Source organism: Chionomys nivalis, chromosome 15 (genome assembly GCF_950005125.1).
Source record: "Chionomys nivalis chromosome 15, mChiNiv1.1, whole genome shotgun sequence".
Classification (NCBI taxonomy): Eukaryota; Metazoa; Chordata; class Mammalia; order Rodentia; family Cricetidae; genus Chionomys; species Chionomys nivalis.
Window position 1 is genome coordinate 48,800,880 of NC_080100.1, and position 22,463 is coordinate 48,823,342.

General features: G+C 37.4%; 1 protein-coding gene across 2 annotated transcripts in view; it reads right to left on the reverse strand.

Annotated features, from left to right (window-relative positions):
- Positions 1-22,463, reverse strand: part of Cert1 (ceramide transporter 1) — a 117,134-nt gene that overhangs the window by 25,151 nt on the left and 69,520 nt on the right. For both annotated transcript variants that reach the window (XM_057789757.1, XM_057789756.1), the window contains exons 4-7: positions 15,914-16,021; positions 14,782-14,920; positions 6,649-6,732; positions 725-882 (exon numbers count right to left, since the gene is read on the reverse strand). In XM_057789757.1, coding sequence (XP_057645740.1) covers positions 725-882; positions 6,649-6,732; positions 14,782-14,920; positions 15,914-16,021 — 489 coding nt within the window. The remainder of the gene's footprint in view (positions 1-724; positions 883-6,648; positions 6,733-14,781; positions 14,921-15,913; positions 16,022-22,463) is intronic.

Below are 22,463 nucleotides of genomic sequence, written 5' to 3' on the forward strand. Positions count from 1 at the left end.
TTTCTAATGAAAGTGACTCTGACTAATGATCAGCCTGCGATCCAAAGCAAGAAAATCTGCTTTAGCTTTGCTTCTTAGTACCTTTGGACAAGTCTTTGACTCAGTTCCTTCTGAAAAATGTTGGTGTTGAGCCAGAACTAGATTTTCTAAGGTGTGTTTTAATTTTAGCATTTGGCTATTTTACAAATGTTATATGAACAGAAGTCTCCCACAAAGAAAATTCAGTGAGCCATAGTTCACATTAAAAGCTAGAAATTCATGTTATAACATTATTATCAATGTTGCTGATTAAATAAAGGTGGGAAAATGGAGCATTGGGCAAATATTTGAACAATATAATGTATGTTAAGTGATATCAGTGACCGGGGAAAACATAATGGCTATGAATGTAACAAGTAAATATTTAACTTTATAAATCAGTGCTCAAGTTAGTTCATTATAACTTAAATACGGACTCAAACTTTATACACTAAAAGAGAGTAATGGAAAATGCACATCTATACCAAATCATCATAAATAATATTTAAAGAATTTTTACCTTAAATATAATCAAGAGAACATGTATAATAACTGAGTAAATCATTGGTAAATAATGAGTTGAAGATAAAGTGGCAAAATAAAAGCTCCGATACTTCTATCCATCCAGAGGTCTTTCCCCTCAGAAATTCAATGAACACAGAGTTTAAAATATTATTTTTAAAATGAGGAAAAATTATAGTCTTACCTTATCATGTCTTTTTTGCCAGCTCTCTTCCCGTTTTACCATTAATTCAATACAATGAGAAAGTGTGGCAAGGATTCCAGCAGTAGTTGCTTTAAAAGTTATTGCTTCCCCTTTAAAGTCTATACCATTAATTCCTTTTGGGGTTATATGTGGAAATACTGAAAAAGAAAGTTATTCACTGAAAAATCATTCAAATGAAATGATTTCACCACATTTAAGATTAGCAGGTATTTATAAAACTAGCAAATCAGATTAAGGTTTGGACTGTACCTGTCCTCCTGCAGACCATCATTAAAAACCCTACTGTGCTGGGAGCAGAGCTCCAAGGCATTGCCTAGATTCTATTTCCTGAACTCATTTGCTGTATGTACTCAGTGAGTCCAGTAGGAGGAGGAGTGATACTCACAATGACATTCTGACATGTTTAAACTTAGGGGACTTTATGTTAAGATACCTTACACTGGGGGCTAGGAATGGAATGTAGCTCAACGAACAAAGCTCTGGGTTTGATGACCCAACACTGGGTGGGGTGGGGCGCGGGGCGGGGGAGTGGGTAAAGGAAAGAACAAAGGATGTGAATACATTTCACCAAAAAAGAGATTGCAAGTAAGCACATTAGAAGATGCTTAGTTCCCACAGAAATGTAAATTAAAACCACAAGAAGTGCCTTGCACATTTTTAAAAGTTTAATTTTGAAATTCTGTACAAAGGCATTTACAGAATAAGAAAAATGAAATATATACCCATAATGGCCTTTGTATGAATTGTAACAGTAGATTTATAGTATCCCTCAAAAATAAACACCTCAATTCAAAACAAACAATCCATTCATAAATGGATACGCAAATTGTAGTGTATCCATACAATGGAACATCACTCAGCAATAAGAAGAAATCAACACACATGTATCAACTAGAAATTTTAAATTACATAAACCAAGCAAGAAAGTCTAAAAGTTCACTTAACTACTGGAAGATACAACCATATTCATTTATTTTGGTCCTGCTGGATGTCACCTGGACTGTGTATGTAGGTAAGGTCTCTGCCACTGAGCTTTACCTCCAGCCATATTTAGTTCTTTAAAACATGGTTTTATTGAGATAAACTTCCCACAAATCTCACTCATAAAATTCAGTTGTTTTCAGTATATTCAGTATAAATCATCATCAGCAAAACAAAATTCTACAACTATCCAGTCTACTAGAAATCACTCCCCACTTTCCTTAAATCCTTGGATATGAGCAATTGTTGGCCTATTTTCTGCCTCCAAAATACTGCTTGGATATTTCATATAACAAGCATAAAAGCAGTATTGTGACAAAGTTTTATTTAACACATTTCCAAGATTTATCCATGTGCTAGGCATGGTGGCTCATGCCTATAATTCTAGCACTCAAGGGCTAAAATGGTAGTATTACTAAGTTCAAGGCCAGTTTGGGCTACAAAGCTAATCACTGCATCTCTCAAGCAAACAAAAATAAGATTCATGCTGGGTGTGGAGGTACACACACCCACTTTTAATCCCAGTACTCAGGAGGCAGAGGAAGGTATATTACTCTGAGTTTGGTTCAGTCTGTTCTACATAGTGAATTCCAAGTCAGTCTCTATGGCGTTTCAAGGTCCCTGCCGCTACCAAAAAGTATGCAGTCAGCTTTTCATCAACACCATTTAAGTGTTTCATGCCAGGACCTTTTAAAAGAACTGAAAAGTTTTGCAGCTATAGCTGAGTCAGAAAAGCTCTGTTAAATGAGAGCGCTTGCCTCTAACAAGCAGAGCCCACTTGAGAAAGTGCTGCTATCAAGAAGCCATACTTAACACTGTTATTTTGTGTCTTCCCAAGCTCTTTCAGGTTTTATGTGGATACAGTTGCCCACGTTGGGCACCATTCTGTTGACCGAGGTTTCTGTCCTGCCCAGTTCCCGCAGTCGTTAAGTCCCAAAGAAATCACATAAAGGTCTACATTAATTATAAACTGATTGGCCTAGTATCTCAGACTTCTTATGAACTCTTATAACTTATTTTAGCCCATAATTCTTCTCTGTGTTAGCCACATGGCTTAGTACCTTTTTTGGCGAGGCAGTCACATCTTGTATCCTCTGCATCTGGGTCACTGACTGCAGACTGAAACTTCCCTCTTTCCAGAATTCTCATTGCCCTACCTCTACTTCCTGCCTGGTCACCCCACCTATACTTCCTGCCTGGCTACTGGCCAATCAGTGGTTTATTAAAAATAATACAAGTGACAGGATAAAAGACTATTGTCAAGTCAAGGCTTTAGTAAGATAAGGCTATATAGTAAGACCCAGACTCAAAAACTAATAGAGCAGGAAAGATAATGTGGCAGTTAAGAGAACTTCCTGTTCTTTCAGAGGCTGAGTTCATTCAGTTCTTAGTATTCATAATTGCCTATAAGTCTAGATCCATGGGATTCAATGCCCACTTCTGGCCTTTTAGGGGAGTCTGTCATGTATACATACACACACACATGCACACAATTTTCAGATTGTTCATAGCATGTACAAATATAACTGCTATTTTATACATTAGTCTTACAATTTGCAAACTTGCTCCTTCATTTATAGTTCTAATAGTTCTTAATAGACTTGTTCGAATTTCTTTAAAAGCTTTTCTTTTTGTTATGTGGGACTAAAGTTCAGGGCCTTGTGCATACTAGACAAGCTCTGCCCCTGAGCTATACTCCCAGACTCTAAAATTTTCTTTGTATAGATCATACTAAAAATTCTTTGTTTGTAGATGTAGTAGCATCTGCAAACAGACTAAAGTTTGGATGATTTTTGTTTTCTTACTGAAAACATTAATTATAATTCCCTGCTTTGTCTGAGTTTATCTAGTTTGTGTGTGCTTGTCACTGTCTTTTATGTAGGAGTCTTTCTACAAATGTATCTAGACCTGATATATATCTATATATGTACAGAGAGACACTAAAGAAGCGAGCAAGCCTTTCAACTAGTTGGGCTGAAGCGTGATCTGGAGTCAGCTTCCTGATGGTGGCATCCACACAGCTCTGCTTACAGGTGTTTTCTCTAATGGCTATTCAGTTCTCTAAGAGCTGTCTTCCAATTTTATGTCAGGAAGCTATATCTGTTAGATGGTGTTTTGGGAACATGGTATAAGAAAGGGGCAAGAGTTGTATCTTTCAGTATTTAAATTTACCAAGCAAATAGTTTGGTACATAGTCAGAGTTCAATAGTCACCACATATAATTCTAGTCATTTGTTTGTATATGTGTATATATGTTTGTGTGTGTGATGTATGCAGTACATTTATGATATGCATGTGTAGGCCAGAGTTCAATGTTGGCTGGTTCACTCAGTTGCTTTTTACCTTATTTTTTGAGGCAAGGTCTCCCACTGAACCTCGAGCTCACTGATGTGGTTGAACCACATTAAGTAACCAACATGCCACAGAGAACCTTCTCTGTCTGCCTTCCCAGTGCTGGAATTACAGGTGCAGACTGCCGTGTCTTGCTCTTTTAGATTGATGCTAAGGATCAAACAAATCCTTATGCTTATGCAGCAAGAACTTTACTGAGGGTGCCTTGCTGGACAGTTTTATGGTGCGAGCTAAAGTTCCTGAAAGGCAGGACTCTCAATTCAGAAATAATACTTCCATAGGCAGACCTGTAAGGTCTGATCTGTAAGGTGATCAATAGGGCTCAGTCCATTATGGGTGCCATTCATGAGCTAGTGGTGGTTCTGGGTTCTACAAGAAAGTGGGCTGGGTACTGGAGAGATGGCTCAGCGGTTAAGAACACTGATTGCTCATTTAGAGGGCCCTGATTCAATTCCCAGCACCCACATGGCAGTTTACAACTGTCTGTAACTTCAGTTCCAAAGGATTTGACACCTTTGCACAGACATACACGAAGGCAAAAACACTAATGCATTAAAGAGAGAAAGAGAGGAGGAGGGGAGTGGGAGGGAGGGAGGGAGGGAGGGAGGGAGGGAGGGAGGGAGGGAGGGAGGGAGGGAGGAAGGAAGCAGGTTGAGTAAGCTACGTAGAGAAGCCAGTAAGCAGCATCCCACCTTGGCTTTTGTATCAGCTCCTGGCACTGGGTTCCTGCCCTGTTTGAGTTCCTTTCCTGACTTCTTTTCATGATGAATAGTGGAGGTGCTAAGCTACATAAGCCCTTTCCTTCCCAACTTGTGTTTTGATCTTGGTGTTTAATGGAAGCAACAGAAACCTTAACCAAGACAGGAGTCGTCTTGCCAGCTTCATTAATTACTTTCTTGATAGCACAATACAATTACCTTTGGCTGTACTCCTTAATATAGTATTCCCAAACCTAGAAATTTCCTCTTCTATCTAAAGAAAAGGTCCCCTATTCCTCATAATGTTTAGCCTTGCCCAGTTCTCATATAAGGGGATGTGTTATATGTCATGTTTTGTGGATATCCATGACAGGCCTGCCCTTTTCTAAAATGAAACAGAGAGTGGATGGGATGTGGGGTAGAGGGACTGGGAGGAGAGGTAGAAGGGGAAACTATGATCTGAATGCATAATAAATTAATTTTAAAAATAAAAAAAGATTCATTCTAAGACAATATATTCCCTCTGCATTAAAATTCCTGTAGGGGATTATTTGGAGGGTAATATGATCAGAATGCAGTTAACATTTGGATCCACATGATCCACATGTGCCTCCTGTAATCTCTCTTTAATCAAATAAATTCTCTCTCAGCTTTGACTGTAACTATTAAAAAGAGAGAGAGAGAGAGAAAATAACCTATTTTCTTTGGGGAAAGCATGAGGCATAGTTGAGTGTATGTGGGATGAATGATTAGGCTAATAGTTTAAAAACTTTTAATTATTTTTCAACATTTCAAATAAGGCACCTTTTCTTTTTTTATATATATTTTATTTATTTATTTTTTTAATTAAAATTTCCACCTGCTCCCCGTTTCCCATTTCCATCCCCTCCTCCCAAATATTGCCCCCTCCCCCCACTCCCCTCCCCCTATCCCCACTCCTCTTTTCCTCCCCCCACACCATTCTCCCTCCCTCTCGATACTGAAGAGCAGTCCAAATTCTCTGCCCTGCGGGAAGACGAAGGTCTTCTTTCTATGTCCAGGAAGGTGAGCGTCTAAACAGGCTAAGCACCCAATAAGGCACCTTTTCTATTACAGCACATTAGTCATTGTGACATTAAAATATAACCCAAAGAAACTTTCTAAACAGTCTTTCAGTATTATAGAGACACTAGATCACTTGACAGGGTTCAAGATTACAGTTTTAAATTACAAGGACAACTTTTTGTATTAAGTTATAATATTAAGCTGAACCTTTACAGAAGGAGGGGGCATTATGTTGTTGTAAGGAAGGAATGACAAGGAAATAAGAACTGAGAAAGAAGGGAGATGGGGTGATGTGGAATTCCCCTTTGTATACTATGAATACCATTGGTGAAAAAAGAAACTACTTTGAGCCTATAGCAGAGCAGGGCAGAACAGAGGTAGGTGGGGAAAACTAAACTGATTGCTGGGAGGAAAAAGGTGGTGGAATGGGAAGAAGTCATGGAGCCGCCACCGCCAGAGACAGACATGTTGAAACTTTCCCGGTAAGCCACCACCTCGTGGTGCTACACAGTTTATTAGAAATGGGTTAATCAAGATGTGAGAATTAGCCAATAAGAGGCTGAAACTAATGGGCCAGGCAGTGTTTAAATGAATACAGTTTCCTTGTAATTATTTTGGGTGTAAAGCTAGCCGTGTGGGAGCTGGACGGGACAAAAAGCAGGCCTGCTCACCTCCTCGCTACAATTCCTAACTAAGAATAAGCCTCTGTGTGTGATTTATTTGGGAGCTGGGTGGTAAACTCCCCAAAAACCAACAGAGTAAAACATCACACAACATAATCTCACAAAATACATTCCATCTGATCGAGGAAGAAAAGGTATTACTTACATTTTTCCTTATTACCATTGGTATTGTGCAAAAAGTCTCCATCAGAACGAGTCGTAGGGAAGTCATCTTCATCGTCTTCTACCACTAAAAAATATTTAAAAATATTACAGTGAAAATTGGTTTATTCTGATCTTTAAATGAGCAAAAGCTCTTACTCATTTTTTGTGTTTTCACTGGCTATGAAGACATGTTTAATAAATATGTTGTGGAATGATATTAAATATATTACTTTAAAAATGTATTGTCATCTGTGGAATAGATGGTTATTGAGCTATTACCCTTTATAGTCTTTGTAGGTTGAAAGAAAATGGCCCCCAAAGGAGTGACACTATTAGGAGGTGTGGCCTTGTGAGAGGAACTATGTCACTGTGAAGGTAGACGTGGAGGTCTCATATATGCTCAAGATACCAAGATGTCAGCCACTGTCTCAGACCACTTCTGATTCCCTGCCAAGGACTCAGCTCCTTTTCCAGAACCATGTCTCCTGCACATCGTATGTCCTGCCATGATAACAATGGACTCAACCTCTGGCACTGTAAGCTGCCACCTCATTAAATGCTTTCCTTTCCTAGAATTGCTGTCATCATGGTGTCCCTAACAGCGGTAGATGCCCTAACTAAGGGCTCTTTCTACCTTTAATATGGTCAATTTTATGACACTTTAATTTTTCTAGAAGGGCCTACCAAGACAAAAGCACTTGCCACCATGCCTGACAGAGTTCAGCCCTAAGAACCAATATGGTAGAAGTCAATAATCAACTCCCCCGAGCTGTCCTCTAATTTCAACTTAGGGACTGCATGGCGCATGCATGGCCACATACCTATCTACACATATACAGATATAAACAAAATAAAAATTTGAAGAGGCATAGAAGAACTGACAGCTGTAAAGTGAGCGATACCTTTTTAATCTTCTGGAAATTCTCCAATCCACTATTTTTGTATATACAGGAAAATAATACTTGTAGATGTGATATCAATTTTCATTTATTTCAATGTGGATGTGCTCCTGGATATCCCTTTTAATTTTTCCAATTCCAAACAATTAAAACTTGAAAACAACATATGATTCTTCTTTTTATGATCTGCCTGCTTCTGGCTCCTGCCCCATCTCCGAGTGCTAAGATTAAAGCACCATGACTGGCTCCTCTTTTTTTTTTTAATGTACACTATTCCCTTTTCTTCTGCCCAGTATGTTCTGATTTTGTTATATGCATTCTGTTTATAACACTTATTTTTGGAACCTCAGCTCTCAACTACTTTGCCTTTCATCAAGCTTTTTTTTATCCAATTAATAAAAAATAATATTTACATCCTGACCACTGCTTCCCCTTTCCCTCTTCTTCCAGCTCTCCCTCTCTCTCCTCTGTCTCCCCTTTCATCAAGCTTTTTAATGGCCCCTTAGTTTTGAGACAGGATCAACAGTGGACCTATGATCCCCCTACTCTATCCTTTGTTATGACCTCTTTGTTTTACTTTTTTTTTTTTTTTTCGAAACAGGGTTTCTCCGTAGCTTTTTGGTTCCTATCCTGGAACTAGCTCTTGTAGACCAGGCTGGCCTTGAACTCACAGAGATCCGCCTGCCTCTGCCTCCCGAGTGCTGGGATTAAAGGCGTGCGCCACCACTGCCCGGCCTTTGTTTTACATTTTTAATATGAATACTTGACAAGATGCAATAAGCTGAAAGTTCTTGACACCACCATGTATCCTAAAAATATTAAAAAATTATCTTCACATTATATGTGTAAAGTATAAATATAACATAAATGTTCTGCTCAGTCTAGGGTTCTCTTCCAAAGACATCTCACTATGTCTATAGAACATATATTTTACACATATATTTTACAATTTAAAATAAGCCCCAAATACTTCTGATATCAAGCATTTTAGTATGTGTGTGTGTATGTGAGCAAGCACACACATGTGCATATGTGCATGCTAGTATGCATGTAAAGACCAGACGACATCAATGGCAGATGTCTTTTACTATTGATTTCTCCCTTTTCTTTTCAGACAGGGTTTCTCGGTGAACCATGCACTCACTCAGATTAGCTGGACTGGCTAGTCACTGCGTTAAACAGATCCATCTGTCTCTGCCCTCTATGAATTAGGAGCACACACACACACACACACACACACACACACACACCCCTGTGTATACCTGAATCTGTCTGGCTTGGCTATTTCACATGGTTGTTGAGCCCAACTCAGGCTCTCATGCTTATGAAGCAAGCACATTATCAACTGCAAGCCATCTCCCCTGCCCTGGTAACAAGCGTTGTGGACAGGGATATTTGCCCTGTATTATCTTTTGAGGACTTTTCTACAGAAGGAATCCTTTCTAAAGTGTTATCTTACACATTTTCTGTTTCTTTACTACAGGAAGCTATCTCATAGAAAGAGACTGCTTTAGTCTTTCTTGACAAGGGGTAAGAATTAGAATGAAAAATACTTTATTCACACATGGAATTTTTGCTACAGAAATTTTCAAATCACAAGTCATTACTATTGAGTAACACTGTGTATTGATTTTTATGCAGCTGAATATCATTATTGAACTTTTTTCATTTCTATCCTAAGTTTTCCACATACTTTTGTGCCAAGACTAAATATGTTCTCAGGTTCTATTAATCTTTACCCGCTCATTGATAATTTATAAATATGGTAAATTCTAAGAAATCCATTAATATGGTATACTGTTGCAAAACTTCTCTTCATAGAAGGTGTTAATTTGAGAAGAAAAATCCTACTAAAGTTTGTAGGCTTTACATTGGCTTTAGACAAGTATGTTACCAAATAAGTAAAATCTGGTACTATTTCTTTATATTAATTTACCTTGTACCTTTGCGCTCAGAGAACAGTCATTTATGCTAGCTACTGAAGTTACAATATGACTATTCTTAAATTAGTTCTCTGGCAAATGTTACGATGATGACCTTTTAAGATCCTTACTTCATTTGTCAGGGTCTTTTCACATCTCTATAGGGGAACAGAGCTAAGCAAGGAAAATTAAACTGAATGCTCGGAGAAAGCAGGCAGAGTCAAGGAGATGCCATAGAGCTGCCAGAAGAGAAAGAGGCAAGCTGCCAAATAGAACCTTGTCAGTAGGCCACGAATCTCGTAATAGAATATAAAAAAAATAGAAATGGGTTAACCAAAGACAAAAGAGCTAGCTAGCAATATGCTTAAGTGATTGGCCAATCCGTGATTTAAATAATATAGTTTCTGTGCGATTATTACAGGAGTTTGGGTGCCTGGGAAATGAACAGGTGGCCTCAAACAACACATCTCCTACATTTAAAAAATATCTTACCAATGGAAAATTAGCAATTTATTAATTACTCCCCTACCTAATACTTCCTACAACAGATATTTTGTCACATTTCTTCTAGATATTATCTAGTCTCATGATGTGAAGGATGTTTTTTTCTTGGCAAATTCAAATGGCCTTTATGCTTTCCCTTTTTTTGCTAGTCTTTCCTTTTGACTTTCAGAAGGCTTGTTTACAAAAAGCTATTCTCTATTTCTATTAGAAAAATTATTCAGATTCATCTGAGAAACAAAGAATATAATCTTATATTCTTCCTCTCTCATCTCAAATACTCTGAACCAGAGGTTCAGGGTAGAGGATATTGTAGAGATTAGTATGTAGTCTTTTAAGTTACTTCAGACTGTATGCCATGGGGATTTTCAGGTAGTACCTGCTCTGGATGACTGTATTTTGCAATCCATTTTGAGTGCAAATGTACAATGATTCTGCATCTCATCTGTGTAGGCAGATATCACCATCTATCCCACACAACAATGAGAAATAGAAGGACAATACTTATAAGTAAAAATGTACTACCTACAAACATATCAAAAGTAGACTGGGATCTGATAGTACACACAGAAGAACCAGGCCCATGAAGTTATCAGACACATTAGACCAATGAAAGCTGCAACAACTTCATCTGGACTCCATATAAAAGACGGCTAATACTATGGTGATGTTAATGATGACCCAACTGGACAATTATCTGACCTCCTGATGGGTTAAAGGACTAACATGTAGAGAATTCCTAAGTGTCTCAGAGACTTCTGTTCAGCACTAATGGATAGTAGCCTACTTAAACTCTTTGCTTTTGTCCAGACCAAACCACATGGAACTGGTTCTTTAACTCAATCCTGCACCTATACAAATATTGCAATTCTACAGGTCAGCCCTGTAGCTTAGCACTGAGGGCTTTCAATAGTTTTCCAACTGGGTTCCTTAGTATTTTATCTAACTACTTTACTTACGGTGACTTTCTTTGCAGCTCTCTGTTTTTACCTTTAATAATGTACCTTTGAATTCAGAGATTTTTTTTTTTTGTTTTTCGAGACAGGGTTTCTCTGTGGCTTTGGAGCCTGTCCTGGAACTAGCTCTTGTAGACCAGGCTGGTCTCGAACTCACAGAGATCCGCCTGCCTCTGCCTCCCAAGTGCTGGGATTAAAGGCGTGCGCCACCAGCGCCCGGCTGAATTCAGAGATATTTTATGCTTTCTGTAGCTATTCTGTAACCTAAATACATAAATATATACACATACACGCATATATGTTGAGTCTGTGAGCTGAGAAAATATTAGCAATTAAGATTGAAATTAAGCTTGTGATTGCCAATGGCCACTGTTGGAGCAAGATCCATGAATGGGGCTGTGTGAGAATAATGAGTGCCTGCGAGAAAACTCCAAGTAGCAGGACAAAGGTCATGTGACCTCAGCCTCTTAAAAGATTAAAACACAGAATTCTTCTCAGAACATGTTTTCATGCTTCTCTCGGGTGTAGTAGATAGTGAGTTTACTTCGGATTACTCATTATTGCTTGCTGATGTTCTTCAATTAAGTGGTTAAACTATCTTTTATATACATCAACACATGTGGCTTGTCTTTATGACTATCTACAGCTTGAATTCATGAGAACATTTCTCAAGTGACCTCTCTTAACTCTCAGAGTATAAATTGTCTGGAGCTCTAATAAAGTTGGCTTTTTCACGAGACTTTAGTCTGTCTCATTTATCGGCTCCTTTCTCCCAGGTCCTCCAACCACTAGAGTGGTGAGAGCCAGCTATCAATGATATCAGATGAATTAGAAGTAATGTGGCTTATGAAATTAAATGATATTGTGGAAAGACAGAACGTTTCCATTTGTTTCTGATACGTTGAGTTCATGACAGTATGGTGAATTACTTTTTCTTAAGATCATCTATATGACATTTGAGCAACTTTTTCGGTACCCAAATATTTCTAAGACACAGGTGAATTAAATATTTTTCTCCAACTACTGCCATTTCTTTGTGAAGTCTGTTGCCATTACCTCACCATGTGACTGGGGCATGTTGGGGAATATTATTCTCAGGTGTGTAACTTTTGTCTACACTACATTGGTTTAACTCTGTGAAGCTGTGTTACTGTACCTGTCTAAAACACCTGATCGTCCTATTGAAAGAAATGAATACCAACAGTGAGGCAGGCGCAAAGATAGGTGGGGTTGGCAAGCAGAGGGTATAAATAAAAGGAGAAATCTGGAAGGAGGAAAGAAAGAGGAGCAAGAGAACAAGAAGAGAAGGACATCAGGGTCCAGGCTTACAACAAGCCACAGAGAAAGAAGTAAAGAAAGGTATATAGAAATAGAGGAAGATAAAAGCCCAAGGGAAAAAGGTAGTCAGGATAACAAAAGAAAGCTGGCTAGAAACAAGCCAAGCTAAGGCTGGGAATTCATAACTAAGAATAAGCCTTCGTGTGTGTGATTTATTTGGGAGCTGGGTGGTGGGCCCCCCCAAAACCCAAAAGACTAAAACATTACACAACAGAGCAATTAAGTAAGCATGAGGTCATCAGGGTGAGCCTAACCTACTGGTGTCATCATAAGAGGCTCTCTGGAAACATGCATGTGCAGAGATGATGAGACCAGGAAGACAGTGCTTTATGGCCAGGAGTAGTCAACACTGCCAACACTTTACTTTCACAACTGTGAGAAAATAAAACTTATTCAAGCCATTCAATCTCTGGTACTTTCAACTTTTGGAATAGTTAACACTTATATATACATGGTAAGTCTATTATAAAATTATAACAGATAATTACTGTCAAATATCTAAAAAGACTGCATGGTAAATACAATAAAAACAATAGAAGAACTAATCATAATGACATTCCCTTGATCCAGATGCTCATTCACTGTCAGATTACTAGAATGATTTATATCAGGTTTTCCCCATCTTTAGTCTTTTACCATACTAATTAACATTACAATCATCTGCAAGTAATTTTTAAAAAAGATTACCTTCAACGTGTATCCTTGCTAAATAGTAATTTTTCAAATTACTGATGGGAACCTGATTTTAGATTAAATCACAATGTTTCTTAAGCTTATTATTTTCTACCTAATTGCTTACCAACACCAAATAGGGATTTCAACGTTTTGTTTTTTAAGTCTAATTTTATGTCTGTCTATCTATTTATATATATATAAAATCAATGAAAATAAAAGTTGCTCTTGCTAGCAGTGACTTCTTGTCTCCAGAATAAGATCTTTGAAAGAATTCTTCGGGGTCTGTGATACAGTCGATGTGCATATGCCTACATGTGTGCTGTCTTCTATTGATAAACACTGTCCATTATCTCATAGACTTTGCCCACTTTTAACGATTTATGGTAGAGAATAAATTTAGTCCCTGTTATTCACCTTGTCCAGGAACATAAAGTCCTATCTTCAAAAAGTATTTAATTTTGCCTAAATTAAACAGCCTTGTTATTATTATCTTCCCTCCACCACATTTTTTTCCATAGGGATTGAACCTAAGGTCTCATTCATGCTAGGCCAGTACTCTGCTACTGAGCCTGTGTGCTTGAGGAGGCCAGAGGTCGATGTCATATCTTACTTAATCAAATCACTCTCTGAAATATATTTTGGGACAGGATCCCTTGCTGAGCTAATGGACAAGATTTCTGCTCCTGGTTACGATAAATAACAGGGACTGAATTTATTCTTTGCCATAAATCCTAAAAAGTGGACAGAATTTAAGAGATAATGGAGGACACCTGTTATAGATAACAATCAAGGAGTGATCCCAAGCATTGGAAGCAAAGACTATACACTCCATGACTGCTCCAGCTGCCTGTGTACACTGCTGCGAGGAGCAGCACCTCAGACAACACAGAGGAAGGCTTTCAGAAGGGATGAGAAACAAAGAGGGCTACACAAAGACACTGCTGGGAACCAGAGTAATGAGAGTCCCTGCAAACGAGGGGACTACTGACAGCAGGGACAAACCTTCTGAAAAGATTCCAGGGAGCAGTACCCGACCTTATGTTGGAGGGTAAGGAAAGTTACTTGTTCCCACAGTGCAAAATGGAAAGCCTCACAGTTTACAGGGGGCTGACTAGAAAATTAAAAAAGTCTTGCCTCAGTAGTGGGGCAAAATGGAAATACACTGGAAAGCTTTGGCTATTATACACGAATTGCTCTTATGATATTACTTTGAAGGCAGACGTGTGGTAAGTTACATATGGAAACCATAAATCTTAAAAGTAGCCATCAAAGTAACAGAGTTAAAGCATGAACAAAGGAAAAAAATAAAACTATAAAAAATTTTAGTACCAAAGGCAGAGAAAGGAAACAAAAACAAAACAAACAGAAGACAAAAAGAATTTGAAGTCCAACACATTTCATAAGGCCAAGAAATTTAGCCATGACCAGCAATGCACTTCTAGTAGTGAAGTTAGTGCTAGGTGCTAATACTGCTGGAAAGGTCATGTTCACCTTTAGAACAAATTAATAACAACTGAACATGTGTTGACATCAACAATATCTTCAGCACTAACAAAGGGGAAACAACTTTAAGCCTCAAATTGAAAGCTAATTGAACTGGGTGGTGCATACACACCTTTAATCCCAGCACTTGGGAGGCAGAGGCAGGAGGATCTCTATGAGTTTTGAGGTCAGCCTGGTCTACAGAGTGAGTTCCAGGATAGCAAAGGCTATCACACAAAGAAATCCTGTCTTCAAAATATCCAAAATAAATAAATAAATACAAATAAATAGCCCTCCCCAATCTAGAGGATTTAAATCCATTCATTCTCCAAGTAAAAATAGTGGCAATAGCTTAATTAACCTTTATCCCTTTGAAGTTCATCCTTGGAGACAGCATCAGCACAGACATCAAAGTACTTCTGGAGAGTATCAACTTGTCTACATAAGATATCTCTAAAGGTTTCCATTTCAGCCAATTTTTCACGTAAACTGTGTCCTTTCTGCAAAACACAAAGGAGAAGGAAGGTGTATGAACGTAAAATGAACCTGAACTGTTGGCTCTATGATACTTAGTCACCTTTTTAGGCTGGTATGCTATCATTGAGGGAATAGAATAATTAGAGCTGTAAGTTCCAAAGTAATATTCCTAGGTACAGGCTTGAAGAGGACTTAACTAGTTGTCTGAACCTGACAAACCCATAGAAGAAAGTCAATACTGATAGTCTCTTCACATAACATATCATTTTCCTATTAAACACTGTGAAGAAACATAGACTTTGAAATGGGCAAATGCATTATTACTCAGTTTAGTAGTACTGATGAGTGTTGTCAAGGGAACCAGGAAGGGAAGATATCAGACTACACAAGTTATTCCTTTTCATTGCATATGAGTTATTTTACAAGTCTTTTAATAGAAAATCAAATAGTGTGATATGATTTTTCTCAATAGACACAAATAAACTTTGATTTGTGTAGAAGCACTGATTATTTTTGCAGTGCTGGTAATTTTGCATGTTAGCCAAGTGCTCTACCATTGAGCCACATCTACAGATGTTGGTCAGTTTTATATCAGCAAATCATTTTAATATTTTCCAGATGCTCTTTTGAACCAATCTATAAAATGGTACCTTACCTAATTAATGAATGATAACATCTCACATGTTCATTTTATATTTATGTATACCATGATTTCATCCTTTAAGAACTTATTTTATAACAACTTCAAGTAAATTACATTGTGAAAAACTTCTTTTAAAAATCTATTAAGTGCTGGTCAGATGGCTCAGAGGATAAAGGAACCTACTGCCAAGCCTGACAACTGGAGTTTAACTCCTGGGACTCATGTGGTGAAAGGACAAAACCAACCCTACTACCTGTCCTCTGAGTTCCATTTGCCTGTTGCTGCACACACACACAAATAATAACCTAAGCTGTGCCACAATATCCAATACTAAACTCACATGACATTGCCTTAAAGCACCATAATCACAAACCTTGAATGAAGACGTGGATGTAGCAGAATAACCACTTGCTCCAGACACCAGTGACACCATTGAGCCATGTCTACGCAAGCTGGACTCAGATCCATATCCTGATTCAGTCTAAAAAAGAAAGTAAAGGCTACATGAAAAAAAATAAATAGAAACATTTAAGAGGATGCAAAAAATCAGTAAGGTTATTATAACAATTACCAAAATTTGGATTTACATAAAAAATAGCCAATCCACTGATGCAAGCAATACCTTTCACTTCTCCATTGATATTTTAATTTAGAATGTTACATGTTATGCTAGCAGGCTAACAAGTTGTTTAATAATATGCTCTAATAGTCAAATTCATAAGGAAAGAGAAGAGTTGTAAGCAGAAAATGGAGAAGGGTTTCAATGAGAAAAACAAAAAAGGTATGAAGCTGGTTGAGAAACAGTATTAATGTACTTTTGTTCTTTAGAGGCAAGTCATTGACCCTAACACAGATTAAATATACTGCTCCAATGAAACTTTTCCTATTATCCCAATTTGTATCTATTTTATTTTTAAAAAGATTTTGTATTTTTAAGTGTGTGCGCCTGTGTATGTGCATGCATGTGAGTACCTATTTGGGTATGTGCACATGAGCTCAGGTACCCACGAAGGCCAGAGGCCTCTAATCTCCTGTATTGGTGGTTGTGCGCTGCCTCTCAAGGGTGCTGGAAACTGAACTCAGGTCCTCTGGAAGTACAGTATGTGTTCTTATCTGCTGAGCCATCTCTCCAGTCCTATCTCTGTATTTTCAACCATACTTATTACATTATAATTATAGGTTTAGTGTCGAATTATGATAGCTTATGTTTAAAAATTGCTACTTGATTTGGATCTTTCTGAAAGCCGACTGTAAATGTTCTTTTTTTTTTTTTTTAGTTGCCTTGGCATTTCAACTTTGCTAGTCCATTATGTCATTGAGGGTAAATGTGACTCCTGGGTATTTGCGTATAGTGCCAGTACAGCCATAAGATTTTAATGAGCTGGATAGCTTTCAGAAGATCCATTTTATATTCTATTCTCAGCCAAATGCACTACTAGTAATATTGTCAAAGTGTCAGCTATTTGAAAATTTTCCAAGTTCCTGAAACCAAAGACTTTGGATCCAAATACAGCGAATCATGTCTGGAAAGTTGGCTCAGTGGTTAATAGTACTTGTTGCTTTTGCAGAGGACCCAGGTTGACACTTAGCATCCACATGGTGGTTTACAACACTCTGTAACTTCAGTCTTAGGGGATTCAATACCTTCTGACTTCTATGAGCACCAGGCACACATGTGGTACACATACTTATATGCAGATAAAATACTCATACTCAATAAAACAGAATAAATAAAGCTACTAATGAAACAAATTAAAGTAAATTAATGCTTTTGTTGAAAAATTCAGGCATCTGTACCATATCATTTGCTGGAACATCACATTGTACCTATTATGGTTTTAAGCAAGTATATTTGCTTTTAATTTACAGTTTTAAACAAGTATATTTAATAGCTGCTGTAGGATGGTCTTTCTGTGTGCTGTGAATATGTATTGTCTTCCATTGGTTGATAAATAAAGCTGCTTTGACCTATGGCAAGGCAGGAAAGAGCAGGTGAAAAATCCAAGCAGAAGAAGAAAGGCAGAGTCTGGGAGACACCAGGCAGCCATCAAGGAAGCAAGACATGCAGAAAATGAGGTAATGCCACAGCCATGTGTGAATACTAAGATTAACAGAAATGGGATAACTTAAATGTAAGAGTGAGCTAGTTATAAGCCTGAGACATCAGCCAAACAATTATGATTAATATTAAGCCTGAGTGGTTGTTTGGGAACTAGCTGGAGGGAGAGAAACCTCCATTTACAAATGGCGCCCAACATGGGGTATGGATCTGGATCCACATAAGACCTGAGAAAAGTTTTAAAGGGTTTGAACACAGAGAAATGGAGCCACACTGAGCTTCCAAGTCTCACAGTCCCATGCCAGCAGCAGTGCAGAGATGTATCATCCAACAGCTGCCTGCAAGATGGAGCCAGCTTCCAGCCGCCATGAGCTAAGCAGCAGGACAGGTTTCTGCAGTCTCACACAGGCCTTGGTACAAAGAGGTTAATCAGTTGTGTGCTGTGTGGTGGATTTAGCTTTTGCTCATACAGACCAAAAAAAAAAAAAAAAAAAAAAAAAAAAGCTAAATGATACACAGTAAAAAGAGGTCCAGAAAGAAAAACCTCTAAAACAGGTTCCAATGTGTTTTACAATATGCATAGGCTTAAGAAAGAATATGGGTATAGACAGTCACAGAAAGAAATAGTTTAAAAAATAATAAAGTCTTTAAAGAGAGAGTAAGATTAATATAAAAGAAAAAAGCCAAGTAAGATGACAAACACAGGGAATCTGGATCCTATATATTATTGTGATGATTTTGAAATTTTTGATTGTTGATAAGCAAGTAACAGCTGCTAAGACACGGGATTGAAAGAGACTGACAAAAAATACCAACATAAATAAAAAAATACCTTAACTTTACAATGAAAGTCAAAAATATATTTACAAAATTAAACATAAAAGATGCATGGCTTTAGGGAAGTGGTTTTGCTTTTGTTTCCACAGGAAACAAGAGGCTATGGATTCATTCCAGGTTAAGATGGACAAACTTAGATCAAGGAAGACCTTCTTAAACTTGACAGGCGATATCTATCAACAAAGGTTACCACTGGTCCTCCTGAAGACTTGGTCATTATCTCAAAATTTTATCAGAGGTCCTAAAGATACTTTGTTCACAGACAGCAGGGAGCAGTTTGGAGAAAACAACGTCCCCATTCCCAAAGGTTGGGGGGTATGGATGGCCTCTAGTTATTTGGTGGGTGATGGATGTTTGTTATATTTCAGGCAAATTGGAATATAGAATAAAAAGACAACTATTAATCCTAGATATTTTGTACTGGAATGGATTTTGGTATAATGATACAAGTTTAAAGTTAATTTTGTTACACTGTATATATGTTTTTATTCTTTTTAAAGGCTTTTTTTGCATTTTGATACAAATATAAGGTTATTATCCTTATACTGCATTATCTGTTTCTATTTTTATTTAAGATATTACTTATACAGCTTATACCTATACAGCTTGCTTAATTATGCAATATTAAGTTTTAGTCCTTAAAAGCTATTCAAGATAATAATACAGGCAGGCCAATAATCACCCATATCTATCAAACTTATTTTCATGTTAGCTAGGTTTTCAAGGTAATACAGAGGTATTATTTCAGATAGACAGGCAATCTTCAAACATTTCGAAGACCTACAAAATATATTTAAAATGTTTGCTTTCAATGTAGCAAGGCTAGCCATTTGGGCAAGAAATTGTCCTTGCCTGGACTACTTGACAAAAAGCTGTATAAACTGGACATATAGGACCCACAGAAAAATGACCACTAAACATTGCCAAAATAAGGCAGGATGGTCTTTCAAGGTTCCTGCTTCACAGAAGAAGCTGCCAGACATTGTACAGAACATAGAGGAAAGCAAGTGATAAACTTTGCCAAAATAGGCGGGACAGTCCTTGAAATTTCTTGCTTCACTGAAAAGTATGACAGATACTCTAGGCCTATATGCTGAAGATGAAGGCCCCAACATTACAGAATAACTTTGGGTGACTGCCCAGGAAACAGCTGTTTCTGTCATGTCTAGAGTTCTGGAAGTTGCTTGCACTTCCAAATTACTCAGGTAATTGGGTCTTTGATGGAGTTGAAGACTAGATAGTTATAGTTTTCCTTAATTATGACAAAAGATAAATTAGATATGAAACTTCACGCTAAGATTGGACAGATGATAAAGCATTTTTTTTAATTTTGCCAAATACAAATAGACTAAATAATGTATCTATAATTCTTGCTTGGTAACTATTTTGTTATATGTAATTTAATTATGTTAAAGTTAAAACCTTCCTTTTTGATTAGACAGAAAAGGGGAAATTCTATGGGATGGTCTTTCTGTACGCTGTGAATATGTATTGATTTTACTGGCCGATAAATAAAACTCCTTTGGTCTATGGCAGGGCAGATCATAGCTAGGAGGGAAAACCAAACTGAATTCAGAGAAAAAGAAGGCGAAGTTGAGAGATGTAGCAAGCCACCAGAGTGGCAAGACATGCTAGAGAACAGAAGCCATGTGGTGATACATAGATTATTGGAAATGGATTAATTTATATGTAAGATCTAGCCAGTCATAAGCTTGAGCCATTGGCCAAGCAATTATATGTCAGGAGCCGTGTCCCCCCAAAATTTACAGGAAGCACCACCGTGAGGAGTCTTTGCAGAGGGCTTCACTTTCCAATTGTATTGAGAATAGTCTTATTGACCAAGCCTATCTCACACCCAAATTAACTGTTAATAGAGAGCTATCTGTTAACGGAACCTGCCTCACATTCCAGACTATCTAGATAACTAGGTGGGTCAACTTGTGACTTCCTGACCAAGGAATCTTGACCTGACCGATCGTAACCTCTTGGACTACGTGACGGGCGTGGACCACGTGGCAAGACCCCGTGCCCCAGCCCCCCAAGCTCCTCATCCAGGGGCTATATAAGCTGTAACCATGACTCTAATAAACGGAGGCTTCGACAAATCTGCCTAGCCTCCTTCCCCTTATCAGCCTATGTCTTTCAGGTGGTGCCTCTCCGTGACCCTGGAATAACTGACCAGCCAGGCGGGTTACAAACCCTAGACAAAGTAACCCGTCGAGGCGGTGACAATTATAATTAATATTAAGCCTTTCTATGATTATTTTATAAGCAGCTGCAGGACCAGGTGGGACACAGAAAAACTTCTGACTACAAACAACTGTACTTTGTTTGAATGGAGGAAAATCATATAGGTTTTTCAAACAATACTTAGAGAGGTAAGTACTAAAAGCAAAGGAACAATAGCTATATTATGTATCATTTTAATCTCAATCACTAAATTTGTTTATCTTCACTTTGCTTCCCTAGCTCCTCTACCTTCCCTTTCCTTCCTTTCAACTGAGGGCCTTATTGTATTTCATAAAACAACAACAAATACAAACACATACACGCACACAGAGCAAAATTCTGATAAGAGGGTAATGTCAGGGTACAGTATAAGTAATGACTAAAAAAAGGTAGAAGAAAATTCTAGGGGTGTCTATTTACCAAAATGCAAACTCTGAGTAAATTAAAATCAGTGTAATTTGAGAATACAAATGTATTCAGAAGCCTTTATGCTGATTTCAGTATCACAGAAGCACACCAAACCTAAAGGGGTCTGTAATTTCAGTAATCCTATAGTTCAGAGTAAAGCTTCTTATCTTATAATGAGGTCCACTGCAAGCCCTACAGCAAAGGTTTTCTGGAGGCATTTTCATTTAAAGTAAGTGGTTTGAGTTTTTTCTTCTCTTTTTACAAGATTGTTAAATTGTAAGATTAGTATTTCTACATTTTAATAGTGTAGGTTTAGTAATTGTCAAGGACTGGAATTAGAAATAGGAAAAATTTCTCTGTAACAGCCAAAAAAAAAAAAAAGACTTTCAGAAATTAAATATCTCAGATACCTATTTGAGATACGAGTTTCATTCCTAAGTAGAAATTAAATACAATATAATTCTCTACAATTTACAGTTCAATTTAAAGATAAAAAAACAAATTATAGACACTTTAAAATATTCAAAATTCAACAACTGATTTACTTGCTCACACCCAGAAGGTACAGAGTAAGTCAATGTTAGTGATGCTTTAGAAAACCTTGCAACAAATAAAAACAAGAAAAGCTTTATTGTTTCAAACACTCCAGCTTTTTATATTCTCTCTTTCTCCCAGTTCTAGTATCTTAAAAAAAGGCGAAATCATTTTATTACAAAGACGTCATAAAATAGACCCCATTACAATTTTGGCACATAGATGCTGAGTCATGGATAATGAATGAATGCTCACTATGAATAGAGTATCTACTTTAGCTCTCATAGTTTCCATTAAATAAATTCCATGATAAATTATGAAAATCAGTCCAAGAAAAAAGAAAATCCAGTAACCAAAGAAATCTCAATTTTATTGTTACTCAATGTAAATAACAAAGAAGATTCATTGCTCTAGATCTGTAACTGCAATAGTTTTCACAAAATGAGAGCTACAGATATCAAGAACAGTTGCATATTAAAAGAATAGCCAGATTGCCATTTTAATACACACGAATAGTGCTCAATTAGTTCTGTATTTCTTTCAAATCAATCATCAAAGAGGTTAGTATGAAAAGAAAAACTTTGTCATAGAGCCCAATAATAATTCTAAAGGAACAATAGCTATTTTGAATATGAAAAAGCAACAATATTAATTTGAATTTAAAATATCTGTTTTTTGAGGGCAGAGTACACTAAAGGTAGATGGAAATGGGGAAACTATAATCACAATGCAGTGTTATGTTCCATCAGTGTAGTTTAGGGCTAATCCTTGAAAGGAATGCTGGTCTTTTTCTTAATCTCACTTATTCTCCCCCATGAAAGAAGCTCAACTTAAGATCTTTAGCCACCTAATCATG